This window comes from Amphiprion ocellaris, chromosome 15, assembly GCF_022539595.1.
Source record: "Amphiprion ocellaris isolate individual 3 ecotype Okinawa chromosome 15, ASM2253959v1, whole genome shotgun sequence".
Lineage (NCBI taxonomy): Eukaryota > Metazoa > Chordata > Actinopteri > Pomacentridae > Amphiprion > Amphiprion ocellaris.
Window position 1 is genome coordinate 32,817,100 of NC_072780.1, and position 21,256 is coordinate 32,838,355.

At 33.9% G+C, this 21,256-nt stretch overlaps 1 protein-coding gene across 1 annotated transcript in view; it reads left to right on the forward strand.

Moving 5' to 3' along the window:
* LOC111571373 (exostosin-1c) overlaps nucleotides 1-21,256 on the forward strand; it is a 114,781-nt gene that overhangs the window by 66,791 nt on the left and 26,734 nt on the right. Inside the window, exon 2 of the mRNA XM_055018017.1 lies at nucleotides 20,933-21,026. Within this exon, the coding sequence (XP_054873992.1) occupies nucleotides 20,933-21,026 (94 nt within the window). The remainder of the gene's footprint in view (nucleotides 1-20,932; nucleotides 21,027-21,256) is intronic.

A 21,256-nucleotide genomic window follows, 5' to 3' on the forward strand; every position in this document is an offset into this window, starting at 1 on the left:
ATATTCTCATTTCATTTCATTGTCGTTTTCCCTGACTGAGTCCATATAGGGTTTGTTCAAGGACTATTGGAGAGTTGAAAATGATAATTTTCTGTCTGTTATTACACTTTCTGACTGCGATAAATGGTGTAATTTTGGTATTTATTAAAGAATATCCTAAAAAAAAATAACCTTTTAAACTTGTTTTCTATTGGCATTCATGTTTAAAAAAAAAAAAACAAGTAAATAAAGTTCTTTTCTATGCAGATGATGTCGCCTACAGTCATTGTAATATGATTATTCATTTCCAAATAGAGTTTTACAAGTCATCTGGTTAAAAAATCCTGTAGTTTTTCAACAAAATATCACAATATAAAGTTTTTTCAATTCAATTTTATTCATATAGCACCAATTACAGTCAAATTGTCTCGAGACGCTTTACAGAACCCATATGCCTGAACTCCAGAGCAGCCCTAAGGAGACAGTGGCAGGAAAACACCCTTTTAACAGGGAAAAAAACCTGGAGCAGAACCCGGCTCTAATGTGGGGGAACCATCTGCTGCTGGCTGGACGGGTTGAGAGGGACAAGCATCTTTTCCAGCATCCTGCAGCTTCAGTTTGTTTAATAGTTTGGTCCAAGGCTTTACTGTTCTGGTTTATTCTCATTTTAAATGCAAACAGCATTCAGCTAAAACTAGCATCATTTTATTTCTTCAACAGTTTGTTCGATTAAAAAAAACAGAGTTGATAAAGAACCAAAAAGTTCATCTGTGGGTCTTAAAACTGACGGAGACAAACCTCCAAAGGGCTGAGAAAATGTAAAAATATTGACTCAAGCAGCTTTAAAGGTGTTTTTCGCAGCTGATTCCAACATTAATCTTCAAACTTTTGGGGGGAAAACTTTCCAAACACAACAAGAAAAAGCTTCTTTTTGCAGAAACAGACGTTCAGTCATGAGTTCAGACAAGTCGGCGGCTCTGAAGTGAAGCTTTACGATGAACGGGCCACGAATAGAGTCTCTATTTGGAGATTCTCCATAAAACAGCGTTTTATGTGTCGTCGTAAAGCTTAAGGTCAGCGCCGCTGTTTCAACTCCACATTCACTCGCTGTTTTCAGAGCAGGGCGCTTAATCTCTGCTGACACGCCGTTCGTTAAAGGTGGAAAAGTAAGAAACCGGGTTCAGTTTTTACTTCAAACAGGCCTTTGAGGCTTTGTGAGGCAGAGAAAGGAGGTTTTAGACAGACGTATAGACGACCGACCGCCCTATAAATGAACAAACCCTCCCTCCTTTATTCCACTGCTGTCAGCTCACCTGTCTGAACTCACCTGTGAGGGCGTGTCGGCGGCGATATTAGCTCAGCTGCTTGTTGTGTTTGTTCTAAACGGCTTTAAAGGCTCCTCAAAGATCCTCCATTGTCCCCGATGTAAAGTCTGCACAGCCCCAAGCTACACACTGTTGTTTAAACCAGCGTTTGTCTCATCAAAAGCTGCAAAATCTGTCTTTTCTCAGGAGAACAGCAAACAAACACGACATTTGTTGGTTCTACCCTACAAATTTAAACAGCCAGAAGCAAAAGTTTGATCTATGGCTCCTTTTCAACCTTCAGATAACCACAGAAAACCAATAAATCTCTTAAAGGACCAGGTTTTTAGAAGTATAATTATTTGTCTGCAGATTAGAAATGCATGTTATCTATTTGAAAAATTCAAAATTACACTTTTTATTTAGTGCAAGAAGCCAAAAAAACTGAGGAGAATCTTTGTTTTCAACTTTCCAACAGTCCTTGAACTCAACACGTTAACAACAGCCAAATCTAAACTTAACCCTCCTGCTGTCTTCATTTACAGGCACCAAAAAATATTATTCCTTCTCTGAAAAAAATCCAAAAATTCAGCAAAAAAATTCCCCAAATTTCTGAAAACTTTCAGGAAGAAAATTCCAATAATTCCTTAAAAGTTTTATTTAAAAAAAAAAAAAAAATCCCCCACATTTGGCAAGAAAATTCTTGTAAATATTGTCAAAAAAATCAGTAAAAATCTTCCAAAAAATCCTAAAAATATCTAAAGTGATTCCATATATATCAGTAAAACTTCAAATAAAAATCAAATAAAATCCAGTGAAATTCGCTGGATTTTGTTTGATTTTTATGTGAATGTTCTTAAGAAACATTTTTAACATTTTTTTTCCACCAAAAAATGTTCAAAGATTTCCCAAAAATGTTGAAAATGTGGACGTCAGAAGTTTCACTGTGAAAATACATATTTTCCGTCGTCATTTTAACTCTCCAATGGTCCTTTAACGCATCATGTATGATTTTTGTTGAGAAAAAAATGACCAAATCTGAGCTTAAAACTGTGACAGTTAACCAAAATCAGTTTATCTAATTTAAAAATATACCAGATTCCTACAACAGTCAGTAAATAATATGTTGTTATATATATATATATATATATATATATATATATATATATATATATATATATATATATATATATATATATATATATATATATATATATATATATATATATTCGCCAAAATTACAGCATTTATCAGTATTGTATTTTTAAATTTCTAATGGTCTTTGAAGGAGTCATCTGAAAACTTAACCAAAGACATTTCATCAAAATCACTTTATTCTACGTGTCATTTTAAACATTGCAAAAAAAACACAAACAAGAAACATTTATTTGAACCACATTCTGTAAAAAACAAAAAATGGCAAAAATCCACATTCTGATGGTCCTTGAACTACTCATGTGTGACTTCTGGTTTCATTGGAGAAAACATTCAAATCTAAACTTAAAAGTCACTTTATTCTACATCTTATTCTTACCTTGTTTGAAAAAATAAACTGCAAAAACCCCCCAAAATGTGGAAACCTTGAAAAAATGTTGATTCCAATTTATATATATATATTTTTTGGGGGGGGGAAAGAAAAAGAAAAAATCCAAGAAATTCATGTTTAGTTTTTTTTTTCATGATTTAGAGCATTCTAATGGTGTCATTTCATCAGAATCAATTTATTCTACGTGTCTTATTTTAAAATTTGCATGAAACAAACTGTTTACTCTAACCACATTCTGTAAAAAAATAAAAATTCTACACTTTTCGATGCAACAGTGAAGCCCTTAATGACTCAGCTGTGACCAACAGTCAGGTGACAAAAATCCACTTTCCGACGGTCCTTGAACTACTCGTGCTTTTGTCTTGCTTGTGATCTCAGCTGAAAATCTTCGTGTCTCATTTTATAATTTGCAGCAACCAGATTCTGTAAAAACCCAAAGCAATCCTCCAGTTACAGTAAAACCGATGAATGAAGGATGAATTTACTCCGCTGGGTTGTTCTCTCGTTTCCCAGCCTCCCTTCGACTCCTCACACGTTTTATTTTGGGCATGCGGCAGAGAATCCATCGGGGGAGGAACCGTCATTGATGTGTAAATTCTCCATAAATAATTCCTCCCTCGTCTCAGCCAGAAGGCCATCCTGACGCTGCCTTCCTTCCATCCATCTCCTGCAGAAAAAACCTCGTCCTCGCTGTTTTCTGAGGCAGAAACAGGAAATGAAAGCAGTGGAAGCGTCTTTATTATATATATATATACAGATCAGCCACGCTGCACTTCCAGCAGACACCTTCTGCATCCCTGAAAAGTGGATTTTTATTTCCTGTCTTCGTTGTTTCCTCTCTGCGTCATGATTTAACTCCGACTCCACCAGAAATACAAAAACTCACAAATCCTGCAGTTAAAAATCACCAAAATTACTCCATTTATTAGTGCAAGAAACCAAAAAACTGAAGAGAATCCTTGTTTTCAACTTTCCAGCGGCCCTTGAACTCATCACGTTACTGTAGTCGAGAAAAACAACCAAATCCAGACTTAAAGTCGTTTCCAAAATCAGTCTGTTTGTTCTTTTTTCCCCTAAATATTAACAATTTGCAGTAACAAAAAATGTTATCTTCAAAAAAACTTTGCGACTCATTTTGTGTCGCGAAGTAGCATTTTTTGTGTCTCATTTTTGTAAAATTTAGTTTTGTTTTTGTTGTTTTTTGCCTGACTTTTGTCGTTCATCTCATGTTTTTGTCGTTTTGCTTTTCCTTTTTCTCTCGCTTGTGTTTTGACTTATTTTTGTCATTTTGGTTTTTGCTTTATTCATTGTTTTTTGTATCATGTCATTTTGTGTAATCTTTTATTGTTTGTGTCATTTGTCCATTTTTTTCTCATTTTGTAACTTTTTTGTCTATTTTTTTGTCTCTTTTTTTGTTTTGTTTAGTGTTGTTTGTCTCATTTTTTGTTATTTTATTGAATGTTTTTATTGTTTTTGTCTCCTTTTTGTCATTTTGGGTCTCATTTTTGTAATAGTTTGTCTCATTTTTGTCATTTTGTGTCTTTTTTTGCAAATTTTTGTCATTTGTCCATTTTTTCTCGTTTTGTAACTTTTCTTACTAATTTTTTTGTCTCTTTTTTGTTTTGTTTTGTGTCGTTTGTCATTTTTAAAGCATTTTGTGTCTCATTTTCATCAATTTGTGTTTCCTTTTTGTCTCTCTTGTGTTTTTGTCTATTTTTTGTCATTTTGTGGCTCATTTTTGTAATATTTTGTCTTTTGTTGTGGTTGTGATCCTCCAGTAAATCCTCTCTGGTTCAGTTCCAGGTGACTAAATGTTGTGTTCCTTTGTAGACACTCTGTGATCTGGAAGTTGTAATGTGGAAATGATAAACTGAGGCTGTGTTGATGAAACTGAATTTATTTTTCTTCATAAATTTCAGGTTGTTGTTGATGTTTAGTAAAAAGATAATTCCTTAACTGTGAACTTTTTTGCAGTAAAACAAAGGAACCATTAGGAGTTGTGGTTATTTCTAGGTTATTCTGCTGTGGTTTTACTGGTTTTACTGGTTTTACTGGTCCGGTCCACTGGAGATCAGACTGGTCCTGGATGTGGAACCTGGACTAAGATGAGTTGGACTCTAAACGGATGCCATGGATAGAATAAAAGGTGTTTTCCTGCTTTAACTCCATTCAGTCCTCAGCTGCAGCTTGTTGGCTGAACCTCGGGATCATTCAGAATCCTGAACGTTCGCTCACAGATTCGTCTTCAGATCAGTCAGAGTTTTACCTCGTTGTCTTGTTTTGTGAAAACAGGCCGTGGACGTGACGCCGCCGTACTTTTATCCTACCGGATGGACAGCCGTGCTCCCGTTTCTATATTTATCTGATCATGATGAAGTTTGTGGCAGCGACTCTGGAAGCAGCTGACCACAGGGAATGTCCAGCTGCATGCAGGAAACCCAAATATCTGCACTTTTAGCTGCTTTTCCTTCAATACTTTCAGTTAAATATAAAAAAAACGACAGGGTTTATGTAAAAATGAAAGCTACTTTGAACAGATTTAGCAAAAAGCACTTTGATAAGCCCAAGCGGAGCGACTTAAAGTTGGTTATTTAATGCAGCTTTAATCTGTGTAAAACAGCAGTTCTGATATTAAATGCATGCAGGAGGAATTATTCTGTTTATTCAGTTCATTCAGTTTATTCTATCCATGCTTTTTATACTGTTTTTGAATTCTATTTCATATTTCATCCACAGTCTTATATTCATATGTTCGTGTTTTAACCCTCATGTCGTCCTGCGGGTCAAAATTGACCCGTTTTAAACTTTGAAAATGAGGAAAAAAAACAAATATTTTCACAGTGAAACTTCTGATGTCCACATTTCCAACATTTTTGGGAAATTTTTGAACATATTTTGTTGGAAAAAAAGAAATGTTAAAAATGTTTCTTAAGAATATTCACAAAAAAATCAACCAAAATCCAGCGAATTTTGCTGGATTTTGGTTGATTTTTTTGGGAATGTTCTTGAAGAAAATATTAGAAGTTTTACTGATATATATGGAATCACTTTAGACATTTTTAGGATTTTTTTGGAAGATTTTTACTTATTTTTTGAAAATATTTACCAGAATTTTCTTGTCAAATTTGGGGGATTTAAAAAAAAAAAAAAAACTTTTAAGGGAAACTTTTAAGGAATTATTGAAATTTTCTTCCTGAAGGTTTTGCAAATTTTCAGAAGTTTGGGGAATTTTTTTGCTGATTTTTCTGGATTTTTTTCAGACAAGGAAATAATATTTTTTGGTGCTTGTAAATGAGAAGAATGGGAGGGTTAACAATCAGAATCAAAATCAGAAATCAGAAATACTTTATTGATCCATGAGGGGGGATTTCAGTTCTAAAGACATTCAGAGGCTTAAAAATATAAGCAGTAAAAATATATATTTAAAGTATAAAAAAATATATAAAAATATATAAAATATAAAAAAATATATCCTAAAAATATAAGGAGAAAGTTAGATAAACATAAATTGTAAAAATTTGTCTTAAAAATATAAACACAAGTAGAAAGTATAGACAAACTTTAATATAAAAAATGTCCTACAATTATAAACATAAGTAGAAAAATATGTCCAAATTTCTGAACATAAGTGTTGAAAGTTTATGCATAAAATGTACATTGTTCTAAGAAAAATAAGAATATAATTGTAAGTTTTCACAGCCCTCCATCTGTATTTAATGCATTTTACAGCTGATTTTGCGCTTAAAGTTTGATGCTGAACTGCATCTTGTTGTGTTTTTCTCTTTGCAGTGACACTAAAGTTAAATTTAATCTAATTTAACATGAAAACATGAAGCCTTTTCTGTTCACTTCCTGCAGGATTTTCAAGGAGAAACTACAAAAAACGGCGACTTGGTTCAGTTTTCTGTCTCGAATGAGTCTTTTAAAGCCTGGAAAGTTAAAAAAGTGGACTCCTTTCTGAATATTTTTCTTATTTTTACTGTAATTTGTGTGTGTGTGAGTCTCAAACGGAGGTATAAGTAACAGCATTAAGGGATGAGCTGCTGGTGGGTCGGTCAGATTAGAGGGTTTTAGTCCTGCAGCCTGAGAGTAATTAATAAGAGACGGAGGAACGCAACAGATAAAGAGGCAAAGGGGAGAATAGAGTTCATAGAAGCTGAATAGAAGCTGAACAGAAGCTGAGTAGAAGCATGAATAGAAACTGAATAGAAGCTGAATCGAAGCTGAATAGAAGCTGAACAGAAACATGAATAGAAGCTGAACAGAAGCTGAACAGAAGCTGAGTAGAAGCTGAACAGAAACTGAGTAGAAGCATGAATAGAAACTGAATAGAAGCTGAATAGAAGCTGAACAGAAACATGAATAGAAACATGAATAGAAGCTGAATAGAAGCTGAATAGAAACACAAATAGAAGCTGAATAGAAGCTGAATAGAAACATGAACAGAAGCTGAATAGAAGCGTGGAGGCTGTGGGCAGCAGCAGAGGAGGATTGTGGGTAATGACAGGGTGCTGAGTCCAGAACCGGCAGCGGGTCGGGTTGAACCAACAGCAGCAGAGTTCAGGACCTCAGTCAGATAATAAGAGGAGGATGCAGGAATGCAGCAGCAGAAAGCCACAAAAATCAGCTTGCAGACACATATATTTATTTCTATATCTGTATGCAAAGACACTCAGTAAGAAGCTGCTGCATTTACTGAGCCAGGAGGTGGTGGAGACCAAAAAAGAGCCTAAAACCAAGGATTTTCCTCAGTTTAATGTCACCAAATGGCTAGAAACTCCCAATAAATGCTATTATTCCCAGTGGATGTCTGGTATACATATAAACAGTACAAAGTTTAGTTATAAAAAAGACAGAAAATCCTTAATTATCCTGTAAAAATGACAGAAATATCCTTTAAAGCATAAAAAATACCATGACAAGAAAAGGATTTTGTAGAAGTAAGAACTTTGCCTTAATAATTTATTTTTTTTTACTGATTTACAGCCAAAAATATCTGATCAAAGAGTGAATGAACAAGGCTGCACATCTATAATTTAGTGTCAGACATTAATGGTGAAGAATTCAGGTTGGATGCATGAATATATACTCAATATTTAGCTCATGTGCAATAAAAATCATAAAAGAAGCAGGCCTCAGACAGTGGTGAATCTTTATTTACTCTCAAAATATAGATTATAAACTCATAAAACCACTAAAATGTATTTAAATTCACATATTTTTCATTATATTGTGAATTCTGTGTTATTTTCACTGGAATAAAGACATTTTTTACCACAAACTGGAGCATGAAATTGCCGCAATGCAAAAACTTAAGTGTCTGACGCTCAAAATGTGCTAATTATTCATATAAAACTCAGTATAAACAGTTTTATTTTAGGATTTTAGCGTTTATTTTAGCACTTGCAGCCGCTAATCGCTGGTTTTATGTGTGTTAAAGAGCTGTGAAGAGTGTCGATGTATTTGGTGTTAATTTAAAAGTGTGATTGATTAATAATATTTATGACACTGAGAGAGTTTTCTGCTCCGTTCTGGTGAATAATGTGTGTTTTCTGTGAACCATACAATATTCAACATGACTTCAGGGGTCAAAGAAAATCAGGATTTCTCGTTTCAAAGCTGCTTTTAAGAGGAGCTGATAAACAGATTTATTATTACAGGAAGTCAGCGAGTCGCTTAACGTCACATTTTTAATCCCGGTGCAAAAAAAGGGGGAGAATGAGAAATGTTTTTAGCCGTAATGACTCTGGTTAACTGAGGAAGACAAAGCTGGGTGGCAAAAAGAATCCATTAGAGTTCTGCAGCCAGACAGACGAGGCTTCTGATACCGAGGCCGACTGCAAATGGAGGCTCAGAAATAACCCCGTCTGTTTCCACGGATCACTAATATCTGAAACCTGCCGAGGCTCCGAGGGGTTTGTTTGGGTCGGCGGGGTGAGAATCACAAGGCAAACAGAGAAATTTAGAGGTTTCAGCAGCAGAATACTGAGAGAAAAACCTCTAAAGGTTCAGTCTGGAGCCAAATAATAGAGTTCTTGCACCTTTATTTGAACAGTTTTTCATCATGTGGCCTCATTCAGTGACAAACAGCAGATCCAGTTAGTAACTAGCTCTTCATTTACTGAGCCAGAAGGTGGTGGAGACCAAAACAGAGCCTAAAGGGAAGGATTTTCCTCAGTTTAATGTCACCAAATGTCTAGAAACTCCAAATAAACGCTAATATTCCCACTGGATGTCTAAATAATAAGTTTACAGCTTGTGGCAGTAGATTGCTTCTGTTTTCCAGAAAAGCAGGGTTATTTGAACGTAAAGAAAGAAAAAGCTACCTTAAAGTAATGAATAAGTAGTGGAATAAACAGCCAAACATCACAAAGAAATGATTCAAATACATAAATAATGGTGAAAAATTGAATAAATGGTCAGAACTGAAGCATGACCAACAGTTAAGATTGTAGTAAGACTTTGTGCTAAAAGTAAACAGTTAAAACTGTTAGCTCAAAGTATGGATTCAGTTGACGTTGTCAGCTAATAGCATGGTTAACAATTCAAACTGTCAGCTAATAGCATGGCTAACAATTCAAACTGTCAGCTAATAGCATGGCTAACAATTCAAACTGTCAGCTAATAGCATGGCTAACAATTCAAACTGTCAGCTAATAGCATGGCTAGCAATTGAAACTGTTTCCTAGAAAAGTTGGTTAACAGTTTTGCTAATGGTTTTGATAAATAGCTGAAATTGTTAGCTGACAGTATGGGTGAACACTTGTGCTAACAGTTGAAAATGTTAGCCAATAGTATAGATAAATAGTTACTGTTGTTAGCTAGTAGCATGGACAAACAGTTTTGCTAACATTATGAATAATAGCTGAAACTATTAGCTAATTGTATGGATAAACAGTTTTGCTAATAGTATCTATAAAGACTATTAGCTAAATTGTTAGCTAATAGCATGGATGGACAGTTTTGCTAATAGTATGGTTAAATAGCTGACGTTGTTAGCTGATAGTATGGCTAAACAGTAACTGTTGTTAGCTAATAGCATGGATGCAAAGCATTGCTTTGCTGAAATGTTTACCTAATAGCATAAATGAATTGTTTTGCAAATAATAAGAGTAAATAGCTGAAATTGTTAGCTACTGGCATGGATAAACTCTTTTGCTAATAATGTGGGTAAATAGCTGAAATTATTAGCTACTAGTATAGATAAACAGTTTTGCTAGATACTCTATTTTGCTAATAGTATGGATAAACAATTTTGTTAATAGGATGAATAGATACCATTAGCTAAATTGTTAGCTAACAGTATGGATAAACAGTGACTATTGTTAGCTAGTAGCATAGATAAACAGTTTTGCTAATCGAATGGATAAATACCTGAAACTGTTAGCTAATAGTATGGATAAACAATTTTGCTACCAGTCATTAAATAATTGGAAATGCTTTTGGAAAAAAGCACAAATTTACACAATAATTATTTTAAGAAATTTTTTTTTACTGTATTTATAACAAGAAATATTGCTTCACAAACGTGCTATAATTTCAATTAAAAAAATTCTGTATATTAATAAGGATTTTAAAATGATAAATAGTTTTTATGAAGCATTTATTTTACAGATATTTACAGTTTCCTTAAAAACTGCCAAACTGTAAAACACTGTCCACATACAAAATCGATGAAGAATTACACCATTTTTACTGTATTTAAATCTTTAAAAATCTTGTTTTTGGTATAATATCCATCTTGGGAAACGTTTCTAAAATGTGCTCCAGATCTGAGAATCAAAGTGGAATAAAAGATTCCAGTTTTTGGTTTAAAGAAGGATAATTAATAATAAGGGGGTCATATAAACAGATGCAGGAGAGGATTAAACATCTAGATTCACCTTCTCAGATTACTGGAAGGAGAACGGAGATGAAGACAGATTTAAGTTTCTCTCTGTTTAGTCCTGACTTCCTCTCCTCCTCTGATCTTTATAATGTTCCATTCACGTTTCTCTCCTGTCTCTTTGTCCTAATTCGGTTTGTTATACTGCGTTTGTTGCAGTAAAATGCGTCTGCTGCTGCATGTTTGACCTACAGCCTGCAGACAGAAGCTGCAGCTGCTGCATCATCAACACTGATGTCTGAATGTACTGAAGAGTTTAAGGAGAATAAATCAGAAAGAAGGTCGATGCATCGGATCAGAGCATGTATTCAACTTCCAGCTGCAGACAAACAGAAGAAATGGATTCAAAATGAAAAATATTCTCTAAAAACAACCAGAAACAAGTAATAAAGCTGCAGCCAAAATGATATTTAATTGAGGAGATTTAATTATTATCGTCACTCTGAGACCTGAATTAAAAGCAAGACTAAATAAAAAATCTAATTAACTGATTTAGATAAACCTTATTGTTGTTTTGATGAGTTTATCTGGCATAATAATGTTGCACTGACTTAATAATTTGTCTAATTTAAACTCAAACTTCCTGCTTTAGTCGATTAAAATTCAAATAACTTAATAAAATTACAAAATAAATTACATTATTTTGTTCACCTGCCCTTCCTGCTGGAATTGGAGAAACTTATTTTTAAATATTAGCCAAATTAAAAAAGCTTAATAAAGTTGATTACACTTAAAAAAAATCATTTCAAATTATTTAAAACTTATGTTCATAATTACACTAATTAAGTAAATGACAACTAAATTTTCGTTGAAATAACACTGAAATATTGCTTGTAAGAATTAAAATTTTTATGTTTAATTAACTGAAAGAGTTGTGTTTATTCTACCAATCATTAAATAAATCAAAATACCTTTGTTAAAATAGCAAAACAGTGAATAGTGTCGGCTTTAAGAATCTGTATATTTACAGATAATAATTTGTTCGTTTACATAATTTCACCGTAGAATTACACTATTTTTACTGCATTCAAATGAGTGAAAAGTATTGTTATTTTATAGAAATTTGGGAAAAAGAGTATATTAAAGGTCACAAAAGAGAAGATCCAGGCACTCATCGTTTGCAAATATGAGGATTTTTAATGGAGGGCCAGGAACATTAAAAAGCACACCAACGCGTGTCGGCTTACGCCTTCATCAGGATGTGAATACTCACAGACAAAGAGAGCACCTAATTATAGTCAATGTCTCCAGGTGTGCAGTCGCATGACTGACAGGTCTGATGTAATACCTTTGTCAAGCTCTAGATGTAGACAATGGGCACAGAGAGCAGGAGTTTACAAGAGAATACAAATTTAACAGAAAAACTCAAGGTTTTACAAAAAACAAGAAAGGTCAAAATCTTCATTGAGGCCAGGGTACACTGTGGCACTGAGTTCATGTATCCAGTAAGCTTCCCTCTGCCTAAGGCGGAGGACTTTGTCACCGCCCCTTGCATCCATAGTGATAACTTCAAGTGCCAACACTTTTAGAGTAGAGTCATTACAGTCATGTATATCATATAGTGTCTTGCCATGGGGTAGTTTTGGTTTTTTGAGCGAATGGCATAGCAGTGTTCAGCCACCCTATCCCTCAACCTTCTTTTAGTAAGCCCCACATAAAAACATCCACATGGGCATTGGAGGCGGTACACTACATGGGTTGTTTGACAGTTGACAAAAGAGTTAATGAAATAAGTTCTGCTCTTACCAATATCTATAACCATAACCATGGCAAGACACTATATGGATATACATGACTGTAATGACTCTACTCTAAAAGTGTTGGCACTTGAAGTTATCACTATGGATGCAAGGGGCGGTGACAAAGTCCTCCGCCTTAGGCAGAGGGAAGCTTACTGGATACATGAACTCAGTGCCACAGTGTACCCTGGCCTCAATGAAGATTTTGACCTTTCTTGTTTTTTGTAAAACCTTGAGTTTTTCTGTTAAATTTGTATTCTCTTGTAAACTCCTGCTCTCTGTGCCCATTGTCTACATCTAGAGCTTGACAAAGGTATTACATCAGACCTGTCAGTCATGCGACTGCACACCTGGAGACATTGACTATAATTAGGTGCTCTCTTTGTCTGTGAGTATTCACATCCTGATGAAGGCGTAAGCCGACACGCGTTGGTGTGCTTTTTAATGTTCCTGGCCCTCCATTAAAAATCCTCATATTTGCAAACGATGAGTGCCTGGATCTTCTCTTTTGTGGACTATTACTATTGCCGTTTCCCATGAGCACCTTCGTATTGCAGGATACCAGAAGCTCCCTGTTATTTCTTTTCAGAGTATATTAAAGATTGAAAAAAATGTGAATAATTTTTAACTGTTTTTGACAAATTTTTTTAAAAACTAAATTACACATAATTTGTAAAATCACACAAAAATGAGTAAAAATTGTATTTGTTGACTATAAAAAACAGAACTAAACTACGAAAATGTTTACATAAAAAAATCTTTATTTTTACTATGTATGACCATAAAATTGCACCGTTTTATTGCATTTAAATCAGGTATAAATATGATTATTTTCTGCATTTTTATTGTTTCTGAACATTACAGACTTTTTATGTATTTTTTCTGGCATCTTTGTTATCAGTTTTCAAGCTTTTTTTAAATGTCAAAACGGAAAACAAATTTTAAAAAATAATAATAATACAGAAAACTTACCTTGAAGTTCACAGATTTTTAATCTGAAGGCTAAAAGTGAGACACTAATACGATTCAGGTCATATTCTAACATGATTTTAACTATTTCCACTGTGCTTTATGGTGTTTATCTCCTGGGTTTCCTGGAGGAGGCAGCTCCTCCGTGGTTCTGGTTGAGGATGAGGCGTGTTGACAGCGGCTCGTTAGCGTAGGCTCGTTAGCGTAGGCCGTTAGCGTAGGCCGTTAGCGTAGGCCGTTAGCGTAGCCTGTTAGCGTAGCCTGTTAGCGTGGGCCGTTAGCGGAGGCCGTTAGCTTAGCCCGTTAGCGTAGGCCGTTAGCGTAGGCCGTTAGCGTAGGCCGTTAGCGTAGCAGCAGATAATCCTAACCTTTGTCTGGTTCTCGTCCTGCATCGACAGCCGACCTTCAGCCGAAGCAGAGCAGAGATCAGCTGCTGTCAATCTGCAGCATCTCAGCCTCCAGACGCTCGATTCTCATCACAGATCAGAGAGCTGAAGGATGGAGAGGGAAGGAAAGAGCAGTTTATTACAGGAATTGAAGGAGTTTGGTTAAATATCCTATTAGCTCACATTTGGTTCATTTTGTCATCAGTCCGTCACACGTTTAGTTCAATGACTGTCAGAAAGTTTCTGAATTTTTGTCAAATAACTGTTGGTCACAGCTGAGTCATTAACCTTCGTGTCGTTCTGCGGGTCAAAATTAACCCGTTTTAAAGTTAAAAATGTGGGAAAAAAAATACATTTTCACAGTGAAACTTCTGATGTCCACATTTTCAATGTTTTTGGGAAATTTTTGAACATTTTTTTGGTGGAAAAAAATATTAAAAATGTTTCTTTAAGAACATTCACATAAAAATCAACCAAAATCCAGCAAAATTCGCTGGATTTTGGTAGATTTTTATATGAATGTTCTTAAAAAAAATATTAGAAGTTTTACTGATATATATGGAATCACTTTAGATATTTTTAGGATTTTTTGGAAGATTTTTACTAATTTTTTGAAAATATTTACAAGAATTTTCTTGCTAAATTTGGGGGATTTTTTTTAAAGTAAAACTTTTAAGGGAAACTTTAAATTAATCATTGGAATTTTCTTCCTAAAGGTTTGCAAATTTTCAGAAATTTGGGGAATTTTTTGCTGAATTTTTGGATTGTTTTCAGACAAGGAAACAATATTTTTTGGTGCCTGTAAATGAAGACAACAGGAGGGTTAATAGCTTTATAGTTGTGCTGAGGAGCTCAGAATTTTTAGTTTTTTTCAGACTTTGATTAAGTCAAACTGTTTATTTTTGGCAAATGTTTAATTGGGACGTGTAGAATACTGTATTTTTGATCAAATATTCTGGTTTTAAGCTCAGATTTGATTCATTTTCTCAACAAAACAGCTCATCACACATCATTAACCATTTTTAAAAGTTGACAAAGTGATGATTTGTTCAGTTTTTATGGTTTCTGGCTGACAAATGATGTAATTCTGATGATTATCTAAAGACAAAATGCTTTTCAAACACAAATGAAGTGTAAATATTCATTAGTCAGAGTTCAGTGTACCTGAATGATGAACAGATATGAAGGAATGAAGCAGAAAAAGAAGGAAAAATGAAGAACAGCTTGTTTAATGTCGGACTAAATTAAATCTGACTTTATATGAATACTGTAATTTTGATGGAAAGTTCATGAATTTTGTCACATCACTGTTGGTCACAGCTGAGTCACTGATAGCTTTTTAGTTGCGCTTAGGAGCTCTGAATTTTTTGTTTTTTACAGATTTTAGTTAAGGCAAACTGTTTATTTTTTGCAATTTTTTAATTGAGACACATAGAATAAGGCGGGTTTATCACAATTTTAGGCTCAGATTTGGTTCATTTTCTCAACAAAACACGATTAGTTCAATGACTGTCATTAAAAGCTGCAAATCTGAAGATTCTTTCTGTTTTTTAATGGATTCCAGCTTTGATAAATGTTATAATTTTGACATTCTTTTTGTTTTTTAAGAAAGCCTGCCTCTCAAACAGAAAAGAAAAAGGTCGAAGCAGTTTTGTTTGCTGTGTAATATTGTGACTTTGATGATATATTACAATTTTTAACTTACATTTGTTTGATTTTCTCAACAAAACATCGCATTAGACACGATTAGTCTTTAAAATCTGCAAGTCTGAAATATTTTTGTTTTAAGCTTCCACCTCTGATAGTTTTAAAAAAAAATTATGACAGTTTTTTAAAGACAACATGTCTTTTAAGCAAAAACAGAGAAGGAAACATGAGAAATAGTTCTGTTTTTCAGTTTATTGTAGGAAAAAATGCGTATTTGCTTTTAAAAATGGGTTTTCCATGCAGAGCTGAACGTCAGCAGGAGTGGAATCACGGAGGGCTGATAAGTGTCGGTGGCTGACAGCATGCAGCAGAACATTTGCTTATCAGACGAAGCAAAACACACCAAGACACAGGAAACGCTGCTGTGAGGAAATAAAACTCCAGAGCAGCGACTGCAGGACGAACTCTGAGCCTCCATTTCTGTCCAGAGATGAAACCGTGGAGATAAAAATACCGCTAACGATCCAAAGATGAGGCTAAATCTGCTGATTCAAAGATCAGTTTCATGTTTAATATCTAACTCTCTGCTGGATGCAGGTTTGTTTGGAAAATCAGAAACACTCAGCAGCAATCAGCAGAATTCAGACGGAGGAAAATGTCTTCAGACGACAAATAAATGTTAAAAACGTCGTGTTTGTGCAGCTCAGACTCATTCATTAACCTCAGAGTTCTGCAGGTTTTCAGCTGCTCTCACATTTTCACTCGTTTAGTCGCAAATTTAATGTCAAATCCTAGTGACTGTGTGTTAATTTAGGTGTGATATTTAGATATTAGAGGCAAAATATTTCTTTTTTGCTACTGGATCAGTGTGATGAACCCTGATTTTGTTTGTTTTTGTTTGTTTTTATTTGCTTCTCTTACATTTTTCCATTTTAAATCCTCACCTCTTCCCTGCTGAGAGTCACAACGTCTGCAGTTCAGCTGAAAAGTCTCAGATTTTTTGTTAATTAACCGTTAGTCACAGTTGAGTCAATAAATACTTTACGATTGCATTGATAAGCACAGATTTTTTTGCTTTTTACAGAATCTAGTTCATGCAAACAATTTGTTTTAAATTGTGAAATCATCCTCGTCACCTCTCTGCTCTGCTCTGCTCGAAAAGTCCCAGAATTTTTGCTGCATCGCTGTTGGTCACAGCTGAGTCGGTAATGACTTCTTCATTGTGCTAAAGATGAAGGAATTTTTAGTTTTTTACAGATTCTGATCAGAGAAAACAGTTAATTTTTGGCACATTTTTTAACGGGGCATGTTGACTTAAAAAGTAATTCTGTTCACTGTTGCAATAAAGAAAAATCACACTTCATGTGAGATGTGGATTGCTGTGATTTTGATGAAAGTCCTTGAATTTTTGCCACGTCACTGTTAGTCATAGCTGAGTCAGTCATGACTTCTTCATTGTGCTAAAGATGAAGGAATTTTTTTTTTTTTTACAGATTCTGATGAAAGAAAATGGTTTATTTTTGGCACATTTTTAAATGAGACATGTAGAATTAAAACGCAGTTTTGTTCATTGTAGGAAAAAAGAAACGCTCAATGTGAGATGCACAATTCTGAGATTTTGCTGAAAAGTCCCTGAATTTTTGCTGTGTCATTGTTGGTCACAGCTGAGTCAATATCAGCTTCTTGGTTGCACTAAAGATCAAAGAATTTTTAATTTTTTACAGATTGATCAGAGAAAATTGTTTATTTTTGTCACATTTTTAAATCAGACATGTTGAATTAAAAAGCAGTTTTGTTCATTGTAGGAATAAAGAAAAATCACAATGTGAGATGTGGAATTCTGTGACTTTGATGAAAAATTTCAGAATTTTTTTGCCACATCACTGTTGGTCACAGCTGGGTCAATAATGGCTTCTTAGTTGTGCTAAAAATTAAGGAATTTTCAGATTTTTACAGAATCTCATTGAATCAAACTGTTTGAATGAAATGGTTTTGATGAAAATTAATTTTCTCTGCAAAACAGCACATCACACATGATTGGTCCTGTGACTGATAGAAAGGTGAAAATCTGGGATTTTTTTCAGTTTTTACAGTTTCTGGCTCTGATAAATGGTACAATTTTGGCAATTTTTAAAAGATACCAAGTCTTTAAAGCGCTGCAGAGAGCAAAAATGCACAAATATGCTGATTTATCCACTTGAGGGCAACAAAAATTAACTATAAATGTAAATTTTGCTTTGATGGTAGATTTTTAGCTGATTTAAATGCTGAAAAAGTGTAATTTTACAGTCACATATTGTCAAAATACAAATTTTTCTGCCTTTTCGTGAGATTTTAACAGTTATCTGTCTATCTCTTTATGAAAGCAAACAGGAAAAGTCTTCAAAATAGCAGTAAATGAATGTTTATGTTTACAGTGTAGACAGACATGAATCAAAACGCAGCATCCTGGTGCATAAATCTGTATTCTGCAGCAGACGAGAGGAAACTGCAGCAGGTCTGAAAACAAAGCGCCTCTAAATGATTTACCGACTTCAGTCCCTCATTAACCAGCAGCAGTTACAGCTACGCATCGTCCAACACGCACCAACGCACACGCACAAACACACAAACCGCACACAGAAGTGGGTCAGAGCGACTGGCTCAGGATCAGTTACTGGAACATGCAAAACTACATCCTGCTGGGTCACATTAGAGCCGATGGAAGCATAGAAACACACATATAGACACAGAAACACACACATAAATAAACACACAAACACACACACATATAAACACACATCATCAGCATATTAAAGCATCCAAACATCTGATATTTACTGAGGAACAAGCATGTTTACTTTAGCAGCTCTCTGTAGTTCTATATCTGAAGTTCTATATTATGTTGTTCTATATTCTGTAGTACTATATCTTGTAGTACTTTATTTTGTAGTTCTTTATCTGTAGTTCTATATCCTGTAGTTCTTTATTCTTCTAGTTCTATATCCTGTAGTTCTATATCTGTAGTTCTATATCCTGTAGTTCTTTATTCTTCTAGTTCTATACTGTGTAGTTCTATATTCTGTAGTTCTATATCCTGTAGTTCTTTATTCTTCTAGTTCTATACGGTGTAGTTCTATATTGTTTAGTTCTATGTCGTGTAGTTCTTTATTCTTCTAGTTCTATATCCTGTAGTTCTATATCCTGTAGTTCTTTATTCTTCTAGTTCTATATCCTGTAGTTCCATATCTGTAGTTCTATATCCTGTAGTTCTTTAGTCTTCTAGTTCTATATCCTGTAGTTCTATATCTGTAGTTCTATATCCTGTAGTTCTATATTCTTCTAGTTCTATACTGTGTAGTTTATATCCTGTAGTTCTATATTCTGTAGTTCTATATCCTGTAGTTCTTTATTCTTCTAGTTCTATATTGTGTAGTTCTATATCCTGTAGTTCTATATCGTGCAGTTCTATGTTCTTCTAGGTCTATATTCATAATCTGAGCAGGTCTCCGTGGAAACGTGGAGATTTCCTCCCTAACAGGTCGTTTGTTTCCGTCTCTTAGAGGATGTTAGATGTTCTTAGACGAATCTTTTCCGTCCTGAAGTTTAATCTGAGAGGAAACAGGTCGACTTCATCCTGGTCCTGGTTCTGGTTCTGGTTCTGGTTCTGGTTCTGGTTCTGGTTCTGGTTCTGGTTCGTCCTGTCGGATCAGTGCAGGTTATTTAGTCGTTATTTAGTCGTTATTTAGTTGCTCTGCAGATGTTAAATCTGATTTATTCCATTTGTTTGCTGTCATTCGGTGTTTAAGGAGATAAAACTTCACACGTTTTAATCAGTTTATTTGAATCATTTCTGCTCTAATCTGCCCATTAGAGGATCAAACTCTGGATTTAAATCCTTCTTTATCTTCACCAACATCATTTATTCAACATAAAACACTGTTTTAAAAAGACTCTACATGTATAATTTTAATAATTACCCGTCGATGTTTCATCTCAGAACCTTTTTAGAATCAGGAGAACTTTAGGAAACTCTGAGGAGCTTAAAGGAAACCTGCTTTCTTTTTAGGTTCCTGGAGGATTCTTTTTGCAGAATTATATGTTCATCTAGTTGATGCTTTAAATGTGGATTCATGCTGAATTTTATTGATTTTCTTCTTTCAAAACTCCAAAAAATACATACAAATGATTAAAATCTGTGCACACCGATGTAATGAAGTTATGAAGGTAAATTAACCTTCTGAAAATTAGTATTTTGACATTTTTAACCAATTGTCACATTTTTAATTTGTAGTAAGTCAGAATTTGTGTCATTTAATATAAAATATTAATTTATAAACATTATCTTTACTGCTTCAATTTAATGGTGAGAAAAGTGTTGAATTTTATAGATTTTTTTTGTTAAAATTAATGTTTCTTAAAACCATTTCATGAGAAAATGCACAACAGGAGCTTTGCAATTATTCAAATTTATACATAATAAAGTGATAACGTTATGAAAACAGATCAAATTTCTAATATTTTTGCAATTTTTTTTCACCATTTTTAAGAATTTTGCTTCTTAATAAGTTCATATAAATATAATTTATAAAAATTATCTCTACTGCCCACTATTTATAATGAGATAAATAATTGATTTTATTGTTTTTATTTATTAAAATTAGCATTTCTTAATATCATCTCAGATGAAAAAGCAGAACCAGAAATTTTTAATTATTTATAGTTGTACTTTTTGCACATTTTTTACACTCCTTTTTGCAATTCTGCTTCTTAATAAGTCATAAAATTTAATAAAAAAATATAAATTTATAAAAAATATCTCAACTGCCAGCAATTTAAAGTGAGATAAATTATTAATTTTATTGATTTTATGTATAAAATGATACTTTATTGTAATTTTTTACTCTGTAACATGTCTAAAGTATCATCAGTTAGCTGCATTTTATCATAAAGGAATAAAAATCCTGTATTAATAATGCTTTATTTTAGTCTAATCTTATTATTTAAATATCAGAGAATCTATGTACATTCTGCAGGAGGTTTTTATTGTTTATTTATGAACAAATAAAAACATACTGAGGTTTTATTGTAGGTTTTATTTTTTCTAAATGATGAAAATCCTGTGAAAAATATTGGAAAATAAACTAAATTTAAGTTTTAGTTTTTGTATATTTGGAAAAATTTGTGAACAAATGATTTAAAGTCTGTCTATTTACATGTGTGTTGGAGTTTTTTTTTTTAAATCCATAAAAATATGAATAAAAATAAAAATAAAAACCTAGAAGATGTTTGTTTCTGCAGCTTCTTCAGGCTTCTGGTGTTTTCTGCTTCTTTCAGTGCTGAATTTGTGTTTCTACAAACATAATTCTGCTTAAATCCTGATTTATTCCCTCTGTTTATGAAGGTATTTTTGTTGTTTTGCCTTCATATTGTCTGTTAAACACTGAACTGTAATAAATCCTGGAGATTAACGTCCGATCATCGTCTCTTCTCTGCAGGTTCGACTACCAGGAGCTGCTCCATAACTCCACCTTCTGCTTGGTGCCTCGAGGTCGACGTCTGGGTTCCTTCCGCTTCCTCGAGTCTCTGCAGGTAACAAAAACTTCTATTATTTATTCCTGATGTCTCATAAATCACATTATCTTCATTCACACCTGGATTCCTGCACATTAAAGCCTCGATTAGTTTATGAGGAGATCAGATGTTCTTCAAATGAACTAAATCTGCTGCAAAAAGTTGACCTTCGTTTGGCGATTTAGCTGAAATTAAATCAGGATCTGACACTTATTGGGCTGTTTGCTCGCAGATTAAATGAGTTTTCC